This window comes from Melampsora larici-populina (assembly GCF_000204055.1).
Source record: "Melampsora larici-populina 98AG31 unplaced genomic scaffold MELLAscaffold_2, whole genome shotgun sequence".
Lineage (NCBI taxonomy): Eukaryota > Fungi > Basidiomycota > Pucciniomycetes > Pucciniales > Melampsoraceae > Melampsora > Melampsora laricis-populina.
The window spans coordinates 601,478-616,922 of NW_006768766.1; the positions used below are offsets into that span (position 1 = coordinate 601,478).

Below are 15,445 nucleotides of genomic sequence, written 5' to 3' on the forward strand. Positions count from 1 at the left end.
TGATAAAGTTGTACAGAGGGGATTCATGTGAGACCAGTGATTTTTCCTGGAATGCAGAAGATGTGGGTGATGAGATATTATTCAAAAGTGGACCCACCTTTGTCTATTTTTTTGCGCGTCTTGTGCCCTCTTGCGTCCCCAGCCAAAATAAGGCCGCGTCCTTGTTCTCACTCTCGCGCCCACCACATGAGAAGGGACACTCCCTTTGTTCATCTTTCCCTGAAATATCTCGTGCGCTGAGCAAGTAGAGGTCATGACATGCATGCAGAATTTGCATTTCAAATTCCTGTGTGTGCATCAGTTGTACCTACGGCGCAGCTATTGCAGTGCACAACAAGTATTCAGCATATGGATTGGCATTTATGCATGGCTCCAGAAAACGCAGGGTGCATGCTATGGATTGCCTGGCAGATGAAATGATGGGCATGGTGTGTCTGGTCCGCCAGCAGACGCGCAATACGAGGCGCATCGGGCGCGGCTAGCACTAGGTGTAGCTCGTTGAGGAACTGGCCAATCTGATCTTATGCTCTTGTGTAAGCAGGAGCGACATCTGAATATCTTGCGCAGGTAAAGGAAGTTTTGGTGACTAAATTCATGTAGATTTTGGAAATCACCGCAAGAGGCGACTGAGGATCAGTGGTTCAACTCGCAAAAAAAATCTAATTGACAAAAACAATGTCGTAATTGAATAGATATCAAAAATGATCATCTAGATTAACTAGATGAAATACATAAATCTGGATAATATCAGCAAACACACTTGCAAGTGGCACTTCTCCAGATATAATCATCTATAAAATATATGTTGATACTTTGATGTGACTAGTAAACATATCTAATTCAAGCTCTGTTTAGTTGATGACTTAGAAGTTAGATTCACTCCCAAATTGATGGTGGTGACCATGATTTGTGGACTTTCAGAGGACCTTTCAAGTTTCAGCTCAAATGCTAAAATGTCATATCATCAGAAAAAATCTACCTGTGTACTTGGCAATCATAGGTGTATTATCACAGTTCAAAGAACAACTGATACAAATATTGGATTACAAGAGCTCAAAGACTCTTCTATTGAAACAAATCTAGAATGCACAACTAAAAAACAACAAAATCTGATAAAAAAGAGAGAATCGATACATCTAGAGTGAGAGAATAAAAAACACTATAGTCCAAACTAAAGAGCTGCTTTACATACACCCCTTCTCCTTTTCAGCAATCAATTGAATTACATAACCGGAATTTTTATGAGAGACTTATGAAAGTAACCCAAAGTCTAAATATTTGTCAATTTATACTTATAAACATTTCTTTTCTTCGTGATCAATAAGTATTGATACTCCTTCAAGACATTGTTGATGTAGACCGAAAAGTTGCAGTTTCAGGGGTAGCCGAACCCCAATCTGAAAATCTAGAATGGAGTGGATATTCTGGTTTGGAATTGATAGTCGAAGCAGATAAACGAGATACTGAACTATTGGGTGACAGTCTATCTGGATCGGGACCTCTTTCTCCCCATGTACACCATGAAGTCAGGCTCGTTTCCGGTGATTGTGATGATACGCGTAGCTGTGGGGGAGCATCGTGAGAAGTTCTACTATAGTGAATGGACAGCACATTTTCGCAATCCAGATGAGTGTCAGATGAGTCATATGTAAGTGATAGGTTCGTATTTTCACGAATCATCGCAGCGGGCATTGATCTTGGGGGTCTTGTACTGCTACGTCCCTCGCTTCCTGGATTAGTTATGGAAGATTTTTGTAGTCTTTTGGTGGAAGAAGATTTGAGTGGGTAGGCATCGGGAGGTTTGCAGTTTCGGGATTCTTGACTCCTGAGAGAAGTTGTAAGAACGGTGATGAGGGTTATCTGCGATACACAATTGTCAATATCAGATTACAAGCTCGATGATGAGATCTGAAGGGAAATGAATTACTTCATAGAATCGTGGTAAAATGCTGATTGGCACGTACTGCCACCCCTTCTCGCGTAGAGAGAAGTACAGAATGGTGGAAACAATTTGCACACCACTCAGAAATACCCCCGATGTTAACATTACTACGGCTAAGGAACGTAAAGATGATACATAGCTTATTTCCACAAAAAGTTTAGTTAGTTGATGGAGGTCTTCGGAGCATGTGAAATGCCGAAAGAATTCAGGTGCCCACTTGAATACTTACTCGTTTCTGTTGTTACAAATATTCAACACTTGATTTCGGATTTTTCCTAGATCACGGATCGTACTTGCGCTGATCAAGACGTCAACGATCGCCGAAAGCATGTACCAAATGGGTGTGATTAGTGTCACACTTCCTGCTTTTTGGTTTACTAAGCTGGAAGTGTTACTGAGGGCAATCCCTTGATGTCTCTCGAACGGTCCTATCTGCAATATGTATTTGTTTCAGCATGGCCGTTTTGCTGTTTAAAAAATCAACAAATCATACGATTGACTAACAGTATTCAGAACCGCGGAAGCAACCCCAGTGGCTGCACATATTCCAATCAGGAGTTGAATTGATTTCCATCGCCAGGCAGAGGAACCTTGTTGCAAGTACAGCGAGTGGGTAATGAGCCGACGATGACGAAGAGCGAACAGCCATTCGTTGTCTTCTTCCTCGCCCGGTTCAATTCTGATGGAGTGAGTGTCTGAAGAGAGCGAGATCGCATGGTTTTGATCACGTTCCGTGGCTAATGCCGCTGAATAAGTCGCGATCCTGTCTAACTTCTGGGCCCGTTTCAGTAGTGATATTTGGACGATTGTCTGTATCATCAATGTCAACAGGTTCGATGATATCGCCACACCTGTGCGAACAGAACCGATTTTTAAGAACGCTGGACATCCGTAGGTTGAGAGTGTGTTTGGAAACAAAACCTTACCAAATGGTATCACGAATGGATTCAAAGAAAGGTCTAGATGACTTTGAACAATAGCGAGTTGCCAGAGTAAGTAAAATCGAATGATTGTTTGAGATAAACCTGCTAGGTGAAGAGCAAGAACCTATGAAGCCAAAAGCATGAAGGTAAATCAGGCCACATTCAATTCGACTAGTGAAGATTGATGATTTGTTGGCAAAGCACTGTTCAACCCCGACGTACTGTAAAAGTGCGGAAAGCATGTTCACCGAAAAAAAAACTCGGCACTTGTCTTTTCAGCCTCGCGTTTAGGATTGCAACCAATCGAGAGCGCGAGCTCTTCCTAGCTAAACATGACTCGGGTGCCAACTTGCTGCTTCGGGACACCGCTGAAAGGTATTGGAACGAAAGACCAAGAACAATACCAAATACTACCGATGACACGATCAAAGATACTCGTCAGACGACATAACCAAACTATGCACATATCTCGAACGGCTGCTGGACGCGTACAGAAAAACTTACGTAAGGTGGATAACAAAATGCCAATCAGCAGCGGACCCGAGATATCAGTTGGGGCAGTATCAGCGTTGGAATCTGATGCCATTGGTTCGGGTAAAACAATATTGAGATAGGATGCTCTCGTCAAGCAGATTATACCCACAAGCGGGCGCTTTTAAGTGAGCGTGATCAAAAATCAAATAAGTGGAATAGCGGCAATGCACGACGAAGAAAACCTGACAAGATATGTGAAGTTTAGCACGTCGGATCATATATTGATGTTCTCTTTCAGCGAGCGAGGCTTAAAGCTTCATCTTTATCTTCGGCATATTGATTGGCATACTAAGCAGGGTTGATCGCAGGAATGAGGAATTTCATCATTGAATCCGGCACTGCTCCACACGAACGTTGAACCTGGAATTCCAGACCTCTCGATCGATGATCCCAAGATGGCTTGGGGATAGTGTTCTTCGTTACAAGGATTTACATAAACCGGTGAGTGTCTTCCGTTATGGGCTTAGGATCAGTGTCCGCGGCGGACGATGTTGAGAACAGGGGAAGAGGAGTCTCAGCCTGATATGCGAGTGTTGTAAAGAGAAAGCCAACTTCATCTACAGGATGCCAATTTTGGCAGTCAAGCCTCTTCCGTCCGTCATGATGTCCTGAACTGAATTCCAATATCACTCTAAGTTTTAAGGTCTGCCATTCCTTAAGGTCCATTCGTCGATTGTGATAACGGTCATGACGATGAATGATCGCATCCGCCCAGGTTGAGCTGCGGATCCCTTCATCTGCTAAAATGATCACCGTCGAGCCGCACTCAGTCTCTGTTCACCATCAGCCACACCACCGCACCGCGGCCTCGGTGGGGTAGATGACCGTTCGGCAACTACGGTTGGATGCTGAACTTCATGAAGGTGGTCGACCACGTCCCTTTTTCCTTCACCCACACCTTGTTAGGTCTTCGTCTGACTTTGATTTGTACCAGAGTATTTGATTTCTACATCACTTCATTCTTGATATCGTCAGAGCACCTTCGCGCAATGATTAAAAATGACGAAAGTCAGTCAACACATCTGAAAAAAGTTCAAAAGCAACCGAATCGCGGTGCTGAATCTTGATCATCTTGAGGTGCACGCTTGGCTTTATCAGTAAGAACCGTTATGTTCGAATAGCTTGGGTGAGCAAACTGACTCACATCCCAATGAGCATGGATCGAGCCATCTTCTTCCTGACGCAATCTGCTCTCAATTCTTGCGGCGTATTTGCTGAATCGCGCTTCATGACGAGAACCCAGAAGTCGTCAATCCTACTTTATTTGTACCGTGATCATCGAATTCTTCGTCTGCAAACTTCAGACACTACCTCAACAAGCGGAAGACAGCATATGGGTACTCAGTGACAGCCTCTAGGTGGGATCATATCATTTTTGGCATAATTCTATGCACCAGATTCAAACTGCGCTGGGTCTTATGCTGGGGCTTGCAACTTTGTCATGAAGTTTTTCTTTGTTCAACCCAGCGTGGAGGGTAGCATATTTAGCCAGCGTTCAAATTTGGAGCCGGTCACATGGGTGTACTTGGACTATCTCTCTGATAATTTTTCATGGTCATCTAAATCAAAAGGCTGGGTGAAGTCCGAAAAGTTGAGGATTTGTGAAAGTTTTTCCTGATCAAATCTTCTCATGATTATTTTTCCCGGACCACGGATTTAAGCAGAGTTTTGGCCCCTCGGGTGATGTATTGGAGATGCCCCGACAGTTCGGACACAGGCTTCACGGTTCAGGGCCAGGCAGTGCATTCAGTTTTTGACAAGTTTGTAGAAAATGTTGTCATCCTCAACTCTTTGACATGGACACACCACATACTTCGACATCTTCAAAGCTTTTACCTCAACTTACCCAAGCACCACCACAATACAGTGCTTTGGATGACTCTAACGGTTTTGCTGATAGCTCATCGAACCTCTTGGCCTCCAATACGTCCGAGCTAGCTTCAAAACATCCGAAATATGCCCTCAATTCGACTGCGTCTGATGATCTTGAATCAGGTTTCCAAGACTCCTTACCCGATGGCCAACCACCAGAATTCTCCATGTATCGAGCGTCTTATAGCACCGATTCGCTTGGAAACATCACCAGGTCAGTGACCTGCTCAACCAGATTTTGCTGCTTGTCACTCATCATCGATCTCTTTCGAACTTGTCAGTCACGATCCACATTTGAACTCTGACGGTGAAGCACTTTGTCGATTTATATTGCTTCACTCTACTACCCCACCTGAACTATTCGTGAAATTGACCGGAACCCATGAGGAAGTGAGGATTGAGACCTTCACTGAGACTGAAGATGGTGAGCAAGTGTTATCTCTAGCCTCCGAGTCATTTACTCTAGGCTTGCCATGTAGAACACAATTCTAACATAATCGTTAAATAGGTCGCACAGTTTACAAAACCCGTGAACGTCGCGACACCGTTACGGATTTCTCCTTCACTGTTCCACTAGTCTCCCAGTCTGATCTTGAATCAGCTGTGCGCGTGATTCATGTCGTCAACGACGGAGAAGTAGTGTCTCGTGGTGCTTGCTGGCGCCAGCGTGCAGACTGGAAAGGAAAGGATTTACTGCTGTTCAACCGTGCAGCCGGTGGTACTCGCTGGTGCGACTCCTCAGCCGGTTCTCGGGCCGTTGGAGTATCCTGGAAAGAAAGAAGGGCGGCAGATCAAGTTTCAAAAGAGATCAAAATGCGTGGTTTACCACCTTTTATTCGTATGTCATCAACCCATATATCGTGATTTGATACAAGTACTCATAATGTATTTGTAGCTCCTTGGATGTTTCCAGATGGAACGTTTTCAAGAGCTCCACCTCGGCCACCCCCTGAGTTCACAGGCCCTGATGTTGAATCGAGCTGCCAGCGTGTTATTGACACATTCATACACCAGAATCATTACCACCATAACCCTCATCCTCAAGACCAGATTGTGATGGAACAAGAGCTTCGAAAATGGTGTGACATTTATTGTCAAAGTACTAAGCGCCTGAAACAGTTTCGGGTTGAGAAGCGGTGTTTTGGTTGGAACCTTGAGGCTATTCGACGTGGTACGTTTCAAGCTTTCTCACCTATCCAATACGTCACTTATCCTGAATGTTTTTTCTCCCAAAAATGAACTCAGAGCTTTATTCGACTATTCGTGCTCTTCCTAATCTACGGTCAACCCATATTACTTGTGATTTTCATTCAACTTCTTCTTCTATCACAATCCGACCTGTCAATATTTTCTCAAAAGTCTTCTCACTCAGTTGGTTTCCAAAATTCTTATTATCCATCACACTCATTTATCCAATTTTATGGTTAATTCGATATTTCATACTTGGAGCGGAATTAGGTGTCATAAGGATTGGATATCCAATGGTTTATTGGTCTGGAGAAAGATCAAATGGTATGGATCAGGAACAGATGTTAGTGTTGAAGGGTCAAAAAGATAGTGAATGGTTACAAGCCAATTTGCAAAGCATCAAATTCGCTTGTCTAAGCGGTAAGATTGGTTCGTTGTTAGCGGGGTGAATTCCTCGTAGGCTGTGTTTGTATAATTTATGACAATGTATTCAGTATCGATATGAGTTTAGCAAAATAATTTGTATGTACCTTTAAGCACAGTCGGCATTTATGGTTCATTTAACCTCATGTAGTATTTCTCTATCCTCACTTTAAATTTCTGAATTCATCAAAGGTTCAATTTGCGATCTATGTTTGTGCTTCAGTTCATGTCTTTTTGCTAGACTTGCACGATTTTCGAGGATAAAATCAAAGCATTCCTGTAGATTTGAGTACGTCTCTGATCAACTTCTCCATAATGCTCTCGCCTGAAAAGAGTGGTAATATGAGGAATAAGTCATAGTTGGCGTAAAGAGAACTTGGTCATCACATAAGCAAAAGATAGGTTGATTCACAATCTATGAAAGATAGATTGGTTCACAATGGCAGTCCATGTACCAAATTATTTCTCGGCGATATAGGTGATTTAGAGACATTTATGGTATACAAATATTGTTCTGGAAATTTCCAGAAGATTTTTCCAGAACATCAGAAAGAAAAATTATAATGGTATCTGGCATTCTGGTGTTCTGGAAGTTTGAATGCCCCAGCAGTCCAGAATACCAGAATCCTGAGTACATGACTGCGACACAAAGTGGAACCTTATTCACAGAAATATAGTTTTGCAGAACACCAGAAGGGTTCTGGCGTTCTGGCAAAAACCTTCTGGAAGTCTCCAGAACGATATTTGTATACCATAATTGTCAAGTCAACATCTCACATTTGAGACTGCAAAATGTAGAACCACATGCTCAAGTGTGCAAAAAGTACTGTTTAAGAAAGATCGAATGAATTTCTGAATGCAAATCAGAATGTTCTGTCTTACAAAGATACTATCCAAAAAAAGCAGCTCAAAGCAAGTCCGTTATAAGAGAAGAAAGAAAAGCCCGAAGATTCAAGGAGAAGATAAATCCCAAGTAGATATAAAAGATGAATATCCTAATAATTTGATCTGATGAGTATCAATAAGAAGACAGGAAATCACAAGTATCAAAGACCGTTGTTCACAGTATCGCATTCAGTGGTCCTTTCATCTCTGTAACATTGTGGATCTTTAGAGTTTTGTAAACTGATTTGAATCTAAAAAAACACAAGCCAGATAGGAAAAGCGAAATGGGTGTTATGAAGATCAGTTAAAGGCAATCATGATTAATGCATTATAATGCAAACAACTCACAGGAAATATTTTCTTTCCAGCAATACTTGTGATAGTATATTGACCTCCGTATTGAAGGTTGCGATCGTCTAGAGGACACACCCTACTTATGATATCCAAAAGAGTAACTACATCATTTGTAGTGAACTGGTTGTTCAAGATCCGATATTAGTACCAATCAATTAATCAATGAGACCTTGATACGAGAAACATACCCTAGGTATACTGATTGCTTTAGCCGAGTTTGCACTAAGAGTTCAGTTGAAGTCAGTATTGGCATATCTTAAACCAGGAGTGAATAAGATGACATACAAGGTAAGAGCGCAGTCTCTGTAACCCCACTCCACAGTCCATTCTAAGATAAGAGATCAATGTAAGAAGTGGTATCATAATCCGTCAGCTATGGAAAAAAATCATTTTGATTGTGTTGGGATTAACATACTGGGTAGAGGCTTGAATTCTTCAACCTTGGCACTATTTGTCAATCCCAGACAGTCGTCCTGAGAAATCAAAGCTCATCAATATTTCAAAACATCAGAATGACTTGAAAGATCTCAAACTTGTACTCACTACTGACATAGCATGATGATGTTTGCCTATGAAAGATTATGGAGAAGGACTAAATGTTCAGTGGTTTGAATTCCATGAAAGCACCAAAGGATGAAACATACCTGGTTTATAACATTTCACGTGTCCATCTAATAGATTGATCTTCAAAGGGCTCATGTTGACGACTGGTAATTGGTGGTTTGGCGTACTTGCTGAACTGACACCTGGTGGTTTCAATCGAGAGTAGGCATAAGTATTTGGAAAACATAAAGATAGGATTTGAATAGAATGTCAGATCAAAGTGTTGAGATTGCTCAACGTACCTGTGAGGAATTGGTAAACACAAATCGCGATCAGAGAAAGAAAGGTGTTGGAGTGCATGGCGATTCGAGTTATGAACAGATGTGTTGTAAGGTAAAAGCCAGCAGAAAACTATGATGAGATGGATCTGTCGGTCTATGTAAACAAAATAAGCAAATGTGGGAAAAGCGACAAAGTACAGAGGGTGTGCAAGGATATATATACGTACGATTTAGGAAACGCAGGAAATGAGATAGACACGCAGGAGAAGTGAAGGTTTAAGACAACTGTCGCTTGAAGCTTTCATCTTCTTTGCCAAGGTAAAAAGTATCTGTTCTGTATTTCAGGGTGCGTATCCGCCACTTCAGGATCATAAAATTGGCAAAGCCATCAAGGGATGCAAGTATGTATCCATTCGGTAGGTTGCCACCGGTATGGGTTCAGTTGCAATTCACTTGCGACTCTCGTGGTTCACAGTCCTTTTTGTCTGTTCGCAATTCTGTGCTTTGATAAGCAAAGAAGACAAGCCACTCCTTCACCCCCAGAGTGGAGTGGGTAACAATTTTTGCCAAGACACAAGCCGGACAACCGCCACAACCACTTCATTGTTTGTTGCGCCCTTAGAATTTCTTGGAAGAACACGAAAGCTGGGCGGACGAACCGGGCGGGGTTTTGTCTGATTTTCTAAAGAGTGATCAAAGAGTTTCAAGCTTGAACTTTGACTCTGAGGGAACGGTAACTCCACCTCTGATGAGATCCCCTCTGCCCAGCTCCCAACCTACCACATCCGGATACCAAAGTTATCACATCAAGCCAAGATGTGGGTTTTTTTGTTTTCAAAATTGAACATCCTCAAGTCTGCTGACCTCTTCTATCCGAAGTTCAGAAATCCAACCGGGTTTAAGTTTAGATGCCTGCAGACTGAGTGTGATTGTGACAAAGAATGTGTGTACTTTGACAACCCCAGTCCCATATCTTTGGTTGTTATCCTAGGGAGTTTATGAAATGTGTTCATTGCTTCTCTTGCAACCATCATTTGAAAACTTGGACACCAATCACAGGATTGTGATTAGGTTTACCAAAGTACACACCTTCCTTTCTCGATCACGGTCAGGGTAAGGCAGGTTGAAATGTGGCATTTTCCATCAAATAATGAGTGAGGAGAGAACTGAAGACTGCAGTATGCATGACATCCCTTGACACTAACTCAAACCTATCTCATCTTCTCTCAATGGTACACTGTCTTCCTTTTTTAATTGACCACCCCACACTAAAATTGACAGTATATTTGATTTTTTGGTACACTGTTAGTACTTCAGGTTTATGATTATGTTTATGATCAAAGGTATCACGTTGTCCAGGCAAGAGGGAGACAAACTTGAATCTAAGAAAGAAATGAGGAGAAAGAATAGACATGAATGGCAACAAACTGAGGTCCATGTTCAATAACATTGCTGATAAACATCCTTCATCAAAACATTGACTCTGGTGTTGCTCAATGCGTGTAACATGTCGTCTATTCATATTTAACAATGCAGCTCAGCCGGGTCTGGTATCTATTAATTCAGAAAGCCTTGGATCTTTGATTCCACCCTACTAATGAATTTATACTTCCCCTGCAAAGAGCAAACAGTTTGTCCAATTTCTGTGTGAGATGTTGAATTTAGTTTGGTCTGATAATATGCAATGCGTCTGCCAAGATCTCGGATTGAAGAATCAGACCTTGCAAGTTGGACAGAGATCCTTGCCAGGTTTTGATCCGAGTGAATATCTTGGTGCATACCCTTGCATACTGATACCTCGAGGCTCGGAGGGAAACCTTTGACTTGGTCCAAGGATTTGCATATTTGATGCCTTGGGGTTAACCTTATTTAGAGTCCTCAAGATGTTGCCCGTGATGGCTTACATATGGACATCAAATGACATCATTTGATTTTTTATACGCGTCTTGGTTCTTTACCACTTCATGATTAAGTAATCTTGCTTGAGTCTAAATTCACTATTTATAGTCGAGTTCCTTTCTTTACGAACGTAACCACTTTTTACTTTTCCTTACCAAATCCTAAACCGTTTACATATATCATCTTTAATCTTTCTAGGTAGATTGCCTGCTCTTCGATAGTCTCAGCTTCGATTCATAGTTGATCGAACTGAGCCTCAAATCAGATAACGACCTCTGTTTTCCTTGATACTCATTTTCAACGGCAATTATACCCCTCATCACAGTTCAACCATGACGGATATCTTGATGATTCATCCAACAGATTGGTATTCCTTTCACCATGATATGTATCAAGATTTCCATGATCAGATCGAGTCTCTGTACGAGGTTCAAGAAGCAAAGACCATAGACGAATCTCTTGCATCCCTCGATGCGCATCCTAAGCCTAAAGTGGTCCTTCTAGTCCATGGCGAGATTTGTGACAAGGAGCATTCTATGGTGATCAAGAAAGTCTCGACATTCGCCAAACAAGGTGGAACTGTGATCATGTGTTTCAACTTTGCGAGTTTCTTACCATTCCCGACAACCAAATGGATCTTTCAAAAACATCTTGGTCTTACATGGGAGCTTGGAGCCTACACGAGACAAGATTTCAAGATCAACAAGATTTTCAAAAACGTTTTCAAGATTCCCTTGGACACCAATTATAACGTAAAAGCTTTAAACATCACCAAAGTCTCCGAGCATTGTCAGATATATACTGTGACTGGAGCGGTCAAACATGAATCATCGGTCATATTTGAAAGGTACACCGATACAGGATTCATTGGCTACATTGGAGATGTGAACAATCAGACTGGAAGTCAAACTGTTCTGTTAGCTATGCTAGGTGAGTGTTCCACTACCATTTCCCACCATTCAATTTTGAAATTTTATCAACGGCAACCTCTTGGATCTTTCGTCTGCGCAGATAAGGCAATCAACATCAATATTCCACGCACGCACCCGAAACATAGCAAAGGCAAAGCTAAGAAGGTGCCGATAAAAGCCGAGATTGAATCACAAGATGATCAAGCAGGTCAATCAACTAGCCTACAGGGTAGAATGAGTCAACTTACTATTTCGGCTACACAACCCACACAAACGAAGTCTTCGCATGTCAACAAAAGACGCGAGAGGAGAAAACTTGGCGCTCAAAATGCTCAGTCTAGCCAGCCAATAGATCCTCAAGTTAACAGAAGTCAATCTACTGCACCGGCTACTTAACTATCTCGATCAAGTTTCACCAAGACAGAGGATGAAGGGACTGGCAACAAACCTAATCAAAAGTTTTATTTAATTTGAGGACTAATTTAACATGAGATTACGACTTGTAGTGATATATTGAGTATACTTATCTGATTCATCGTATCTAATGTTTTTGACCTCATAAAAATGGTGTGGAAATTCAGATTGGATCAATTCTTATTCTGAAAGAGGAGTTAAGTTTTGCTGTTCTGATTTTGTATCTTTCTTCACTATGACTAAGAGTAGGTGTTTGGTGTGTTTTTTTCCACCGGTGTCACATTCTCTTCTTGTGGTTGTTTATCAGAACCACGGGATGCATCTCTGGGACGCTATTTGAATGGTTATCAGACCCAATCAGACTCCCCTTGAGCCTACCACCTCAACCAGAACATCCACAAACAAATCCATTCCATCTTCACTACAACCAGTAGTATAGATAAAGATGGAGTGGTGAAGTGTATCAAGATTATCTTGTGCCAGAGATGTTCATTTGATTATCTTGCTTGAATTGATTCATGGAGAGTGATCTTGACAAGGCCTGGTGATTCACAAGTTTAGGCAATGAAGAAATCAAGATCAATCTCAACTTCTAACCATTTTTCTCCAGAAACCAAGGGGAAAGATCGATTTCGAGGTACACAATCATCTGGAGACACCTAATACCAAAATGAATGAGCTCAATTTCAAAAAGGGCTTATTGATTATTTACACAAATATTATGGCCTTTTTGACTTGATATTGAATTTTGAAACGACTGCCCAGAGAAAAATCCACTCCATGAATATATTATATACACAACAAAAAAGACAAAGTCACTTAATCCTCCGCTTGTGACTGTCAGAGCAAAATAAAATCAATTTGGATTGCGTCCAACTATTTGACAAGATAGATGATATCAGAATTAGTTTTTCTAGCGAGATATAATTATTCTGGATCTGTACATGATGGATTCTTGGTAAGCTTCAGCTTATTGATCACCAAAAACGCACAAAATCAGATTAGATGATTTACGCGAAATGATCAAGACAAAAAGTACTCACTAGAATCTCTGGTAGAATGAGTGTTTGATTCATTGGTAATTAGGTTTGAGAGCATGTCTTTAGTCTTTGTGGATGATACCAACTTCTTGTCAATTTCAACTGAATTTACGCTGGTCGATTCTGAAGAGGTTGGCAAGAGGTTTAAAACTCGTTGAGGCGAAGCATTGCTTCTGACCCCTATTTAAATAAAGGTGTAGCCACTTATCAATCTCTGATTTCAATTGTAAGTGATATGAAGACTGAAGCTCATACATACCTTGTCGTCCGCCGTCAATTTCATCCGTATCTATTCTCTCTGTTCTTCGTTTCAGTTTGGGCTGTGCATCAATGAATGACAAAGAAAGCCTATTGGGGTGCACAAGAACATTATCGCTTTGTGTTTCTCGCAATCCTGTCACAGTAAAGACTTTTCCTGCTTTCTCAGGACCACCCAACATCGGGAACGGTCCTACAGTTTGAACACTTTCTTCTCGTTTTTCAAGAACCGTCGTTTCATGTTCTTCTATAAAATTAATCAGAAGTTTTAGTAAGTTTTACTCAATTTGATCAAGAGTTATTTAAGCTTTGTTTACAGAGGATATAAAATTTAACTCACCAGACAATTGGGACACTATGAATGGACTGTCCTGTTGATCTCCAGATACATGGTTAGGAAGAGGTGTGGCACGAATGTTGCAAATGAGTATAAAGCAGTAAAAGCATGGAACTATAAATTGGATCGTAAGCATATCTTAATGGTTGGCCTTTATATTTGAAAGACAAAAAATGGAATCAAAATTCCAAATAATTCGACCAGCGACGTTTTTGGCGGCAAGGATTATTCACAGAACAGATTAGAGGTGAAGTATGATGGTTTCAGAGAAGACAAATAAGAGAAATCAATAGTAACTTACATCATCAATTGAACCATGTAACTGAGGTAATGACTTCTTCGAAGAAACGTTACACTGGAGCTTAGGAGAGCCGCAAGGTCCACGCGATTCGGCCACGAGAATAGATAAGGAGATCCAAGACCCAAGTAAGTGACGAACCCTTTGTGGCTCTACAACTGGTATTCAAAGTAAACCCAAGCGAAGCGGAATCCTGATTCTGATTGTTAGCGACCGAGTACGACGAGTCTATGGCCTCGACATGGGTTGTAAGTTTTTTACTGGACGATCGAAGCTCAAGATGGTATCTATCATCATTCTTGAAGTCTATGTCTCCAGTTCGTAGGTGCCATAGTGACCTTTTCAACGTTTCATGCGAAATCCACTTCTTCGATCAGACTGATCTCGCACTCAGATTCTTCAGGTGTACTGTCAATGATCAACAGACTCTTTGGCTGTGACATGATAATCAATGCTCCAATATACAAAATCATTGTGCCAAGAGGTAATGATATTTTAGCTGACTAGTTCTGATACAGACAACTTGGGACGTAAGCACACAAGGGTCAATTGGACAATTAATTTGAAATTTGTTTTTGCAGGGGCTTGCGCATATTGACCAAAAATGTGGCTGCAAAGCCTATGAAAATGAAATAACAATATCCTGCCTATATAGAGCTTACCTGCATCAATAGTAGACTGCAGATGGCCACAAGGAGTTGTCTGTTCAATCTGATAGATGATCATATCAAACACATGGTTTTTCTTACAAAACCTCACTACATCTTGATTAATTCAAGTGGCATCTTTGATAAGATGTCCTTAATACAGCCCAAGTTCAATGCCAGGTGGTCCTCATCAACTGTTCCACTGAAGAATTTATAAGTGTAGCATTAAAACACAGGTGCATTGAAAGATGAAGATTTTTACCGGTGTTTCTAAAAAAACTCATCAGGATTTAAAGTTGGTGATCACATCAAACAGCCAGTTTTGCTCACTTTGTCTGTGCAGTAGTGCAAGGGGGGCTCAAGGTGTCTTTTCTGCTTTGTGTCAGTGCGGAAAACCCAATTATTGTGTCATGCCGGCAACTTTAGTATAAGTTAATGGATCCCAAACATAGCCAGGAGCAGAGAAAGCTACAGAGGTTTGAGCCCCCAAAAATCCAGAAGCAAAACTTTATTGTGATCAAAAGATAGGAAGGGTTAATTTTAGCACTAAGTTGATATCTGCGTGTTAGCCTAGGTCTTCATACACATAAGCAGCACGAGGGAGCGAAGGCATAGCTCGATCTGGCTCACATTTTCACTACGAAGTGTATACATCGTTACCAAAAGACTTTATAAGCATTGCAAAAGCTGCTCCTT

At 41.3% G+C, this 15,445-nt stretch overlaps 6 protein-coding genes across 6 annotated transcripts; 2 read left to right on the forward strand and 4 right to left on the reverse strand.

The window, feature by feature from the left end:
- Positions 1 to 1,338: 1,338 nt before the first annotated feature.
- On the reverse strand, positions 1,339 to 3,451 carry MELLADRAFT_101615 (uncharacterized protein; the record flags this gene model as incomplete). The annotated part of the gene is made up of 6 exons (XM_007404786.1): positions 1,339 to 1,860; positions 1,965 to 2,055; positions 2,172 to 2,374; positions 2,447 to 2,989; positions 3,088 to 3,275; positions 3,370 to 3,451. 6 exons carry the CDS (start codon positions 3,449 to 3,451, stop codon positions 1,339 to 1,341), a joined length of 1,629 nt encoding a protein of 542 aa, XP_007404848.1.
- A 1,744-nt stretch (positions 3,452 to 5,195) lies between these two features.
- MELLADRAFT_76448 (uncharacterized protein) lies at positions 5,196 to 7,089 on the forward strand (the record flags this gene model as incomplete). Its single annotated transcript, XM_007404179.1, has 5 exons — positions 5,196 to 5,485; positions 5,553 to 5,695; positions 5,780 to 6,109; positions 6,167 to 6,442; positions 6,517 to 7,089. The coding sequence occupies 5 exons, from the start codon at positions 5,196 to 5,198 to the stop codon at positions 6,906 to 6,908; spliced, it is 1,431 nt and encodes a 476-aa protein (XP_007404241.1).
- An 839-nt stretch (positions 7,090 to 7,928) lies between these two features.
- MELLADRAFT_101617 (uncharacterized protein) lies at positions 7,929 to 9,024 on the reverse strand (the record flags this gene model as incomplete). Its single annotated transcript, XM_007404785.1, has 8 exons — positions 7,929 to 8,018; positions 8,116 to 8,241; positions 8,310 to 8,343; positions 8,407 to 8,449; positions 8,537 to 8,594; positions 8,665 to 8,690; positions 8,766 to 8,867; positions 8,967 to 9,024. 8 exons carry the CDS (start codon positions 9,022 to 9,024, stop codon positions 7,929 to 7,931), a joined length of 537 nt encoding a protein of 178 aa, XP_007404847.1.
- Positions 9,025 to 9,478: 454 nt separating this feature from the next.
- Positions 9,479 to 10,082, reverse strand: MELLADRAFT_101618 (uncharacterized protein; the record flags this gene model as incomplete). Its single annotated transcript, XM_007404784.1, has 3 exons — positions 9,479 to 9,721; positions 9,810 to 9,932; positions 10,035 to 10,082. The coding sequence occupies 3 exons, from the start codon at positions 10,080 to 10,082 to the stop codon at positions 9,479 to 9,481; spliced, it is 414 nt and encodes a 137-aa protein (XP_007404846.1).
- An 826-nt stretch (positions 10,083 to 10,908) lies between these two features.
- On the forward strand, positions 10,909 to 12,151 carry MELLADRAFT_115020 (uncharacterized protein; the record flags this gene model as incomplete). The annotated part of the gene is made up of 2 exons (XM_007404180.1): positions 10,909 to 11,774; positions 11,856 to 12,151. The coding sequence occupies 2 exons, from the start codon at positions 11,177 to 11,179 to the stop codon at positions 12,149 to 12,151; spliced, it is 894 nt and encodes a 297-aa protein (XP_007404242.1).
- An 874-nt stretch (positions 12,152 to 13,025) lies between these two features.
- On the reverse strand, positions 13,026 to 14,545 carry MELLADRAFT_101620 (uncharacterized protein; the record flags this gene model as incomplete). The annotated part of the gene is made up of 4 exons (XM_007404783.1): positions 13,026 to 13,045; positions 13,213 to 13,389; positions 13,469 to 13,714; positions 14,512 to 14,545. 4 exons carry the CDS (start codon positions 14,543 to 14,545, stop codon positions 13,026 to 13,028), a joined length of 477 nt encoding a protein of 158 aa, XP_007404845.1.
- Between the last annotated feature and the right edge of the window lie 900 nt (positions 14,546 to 15,445).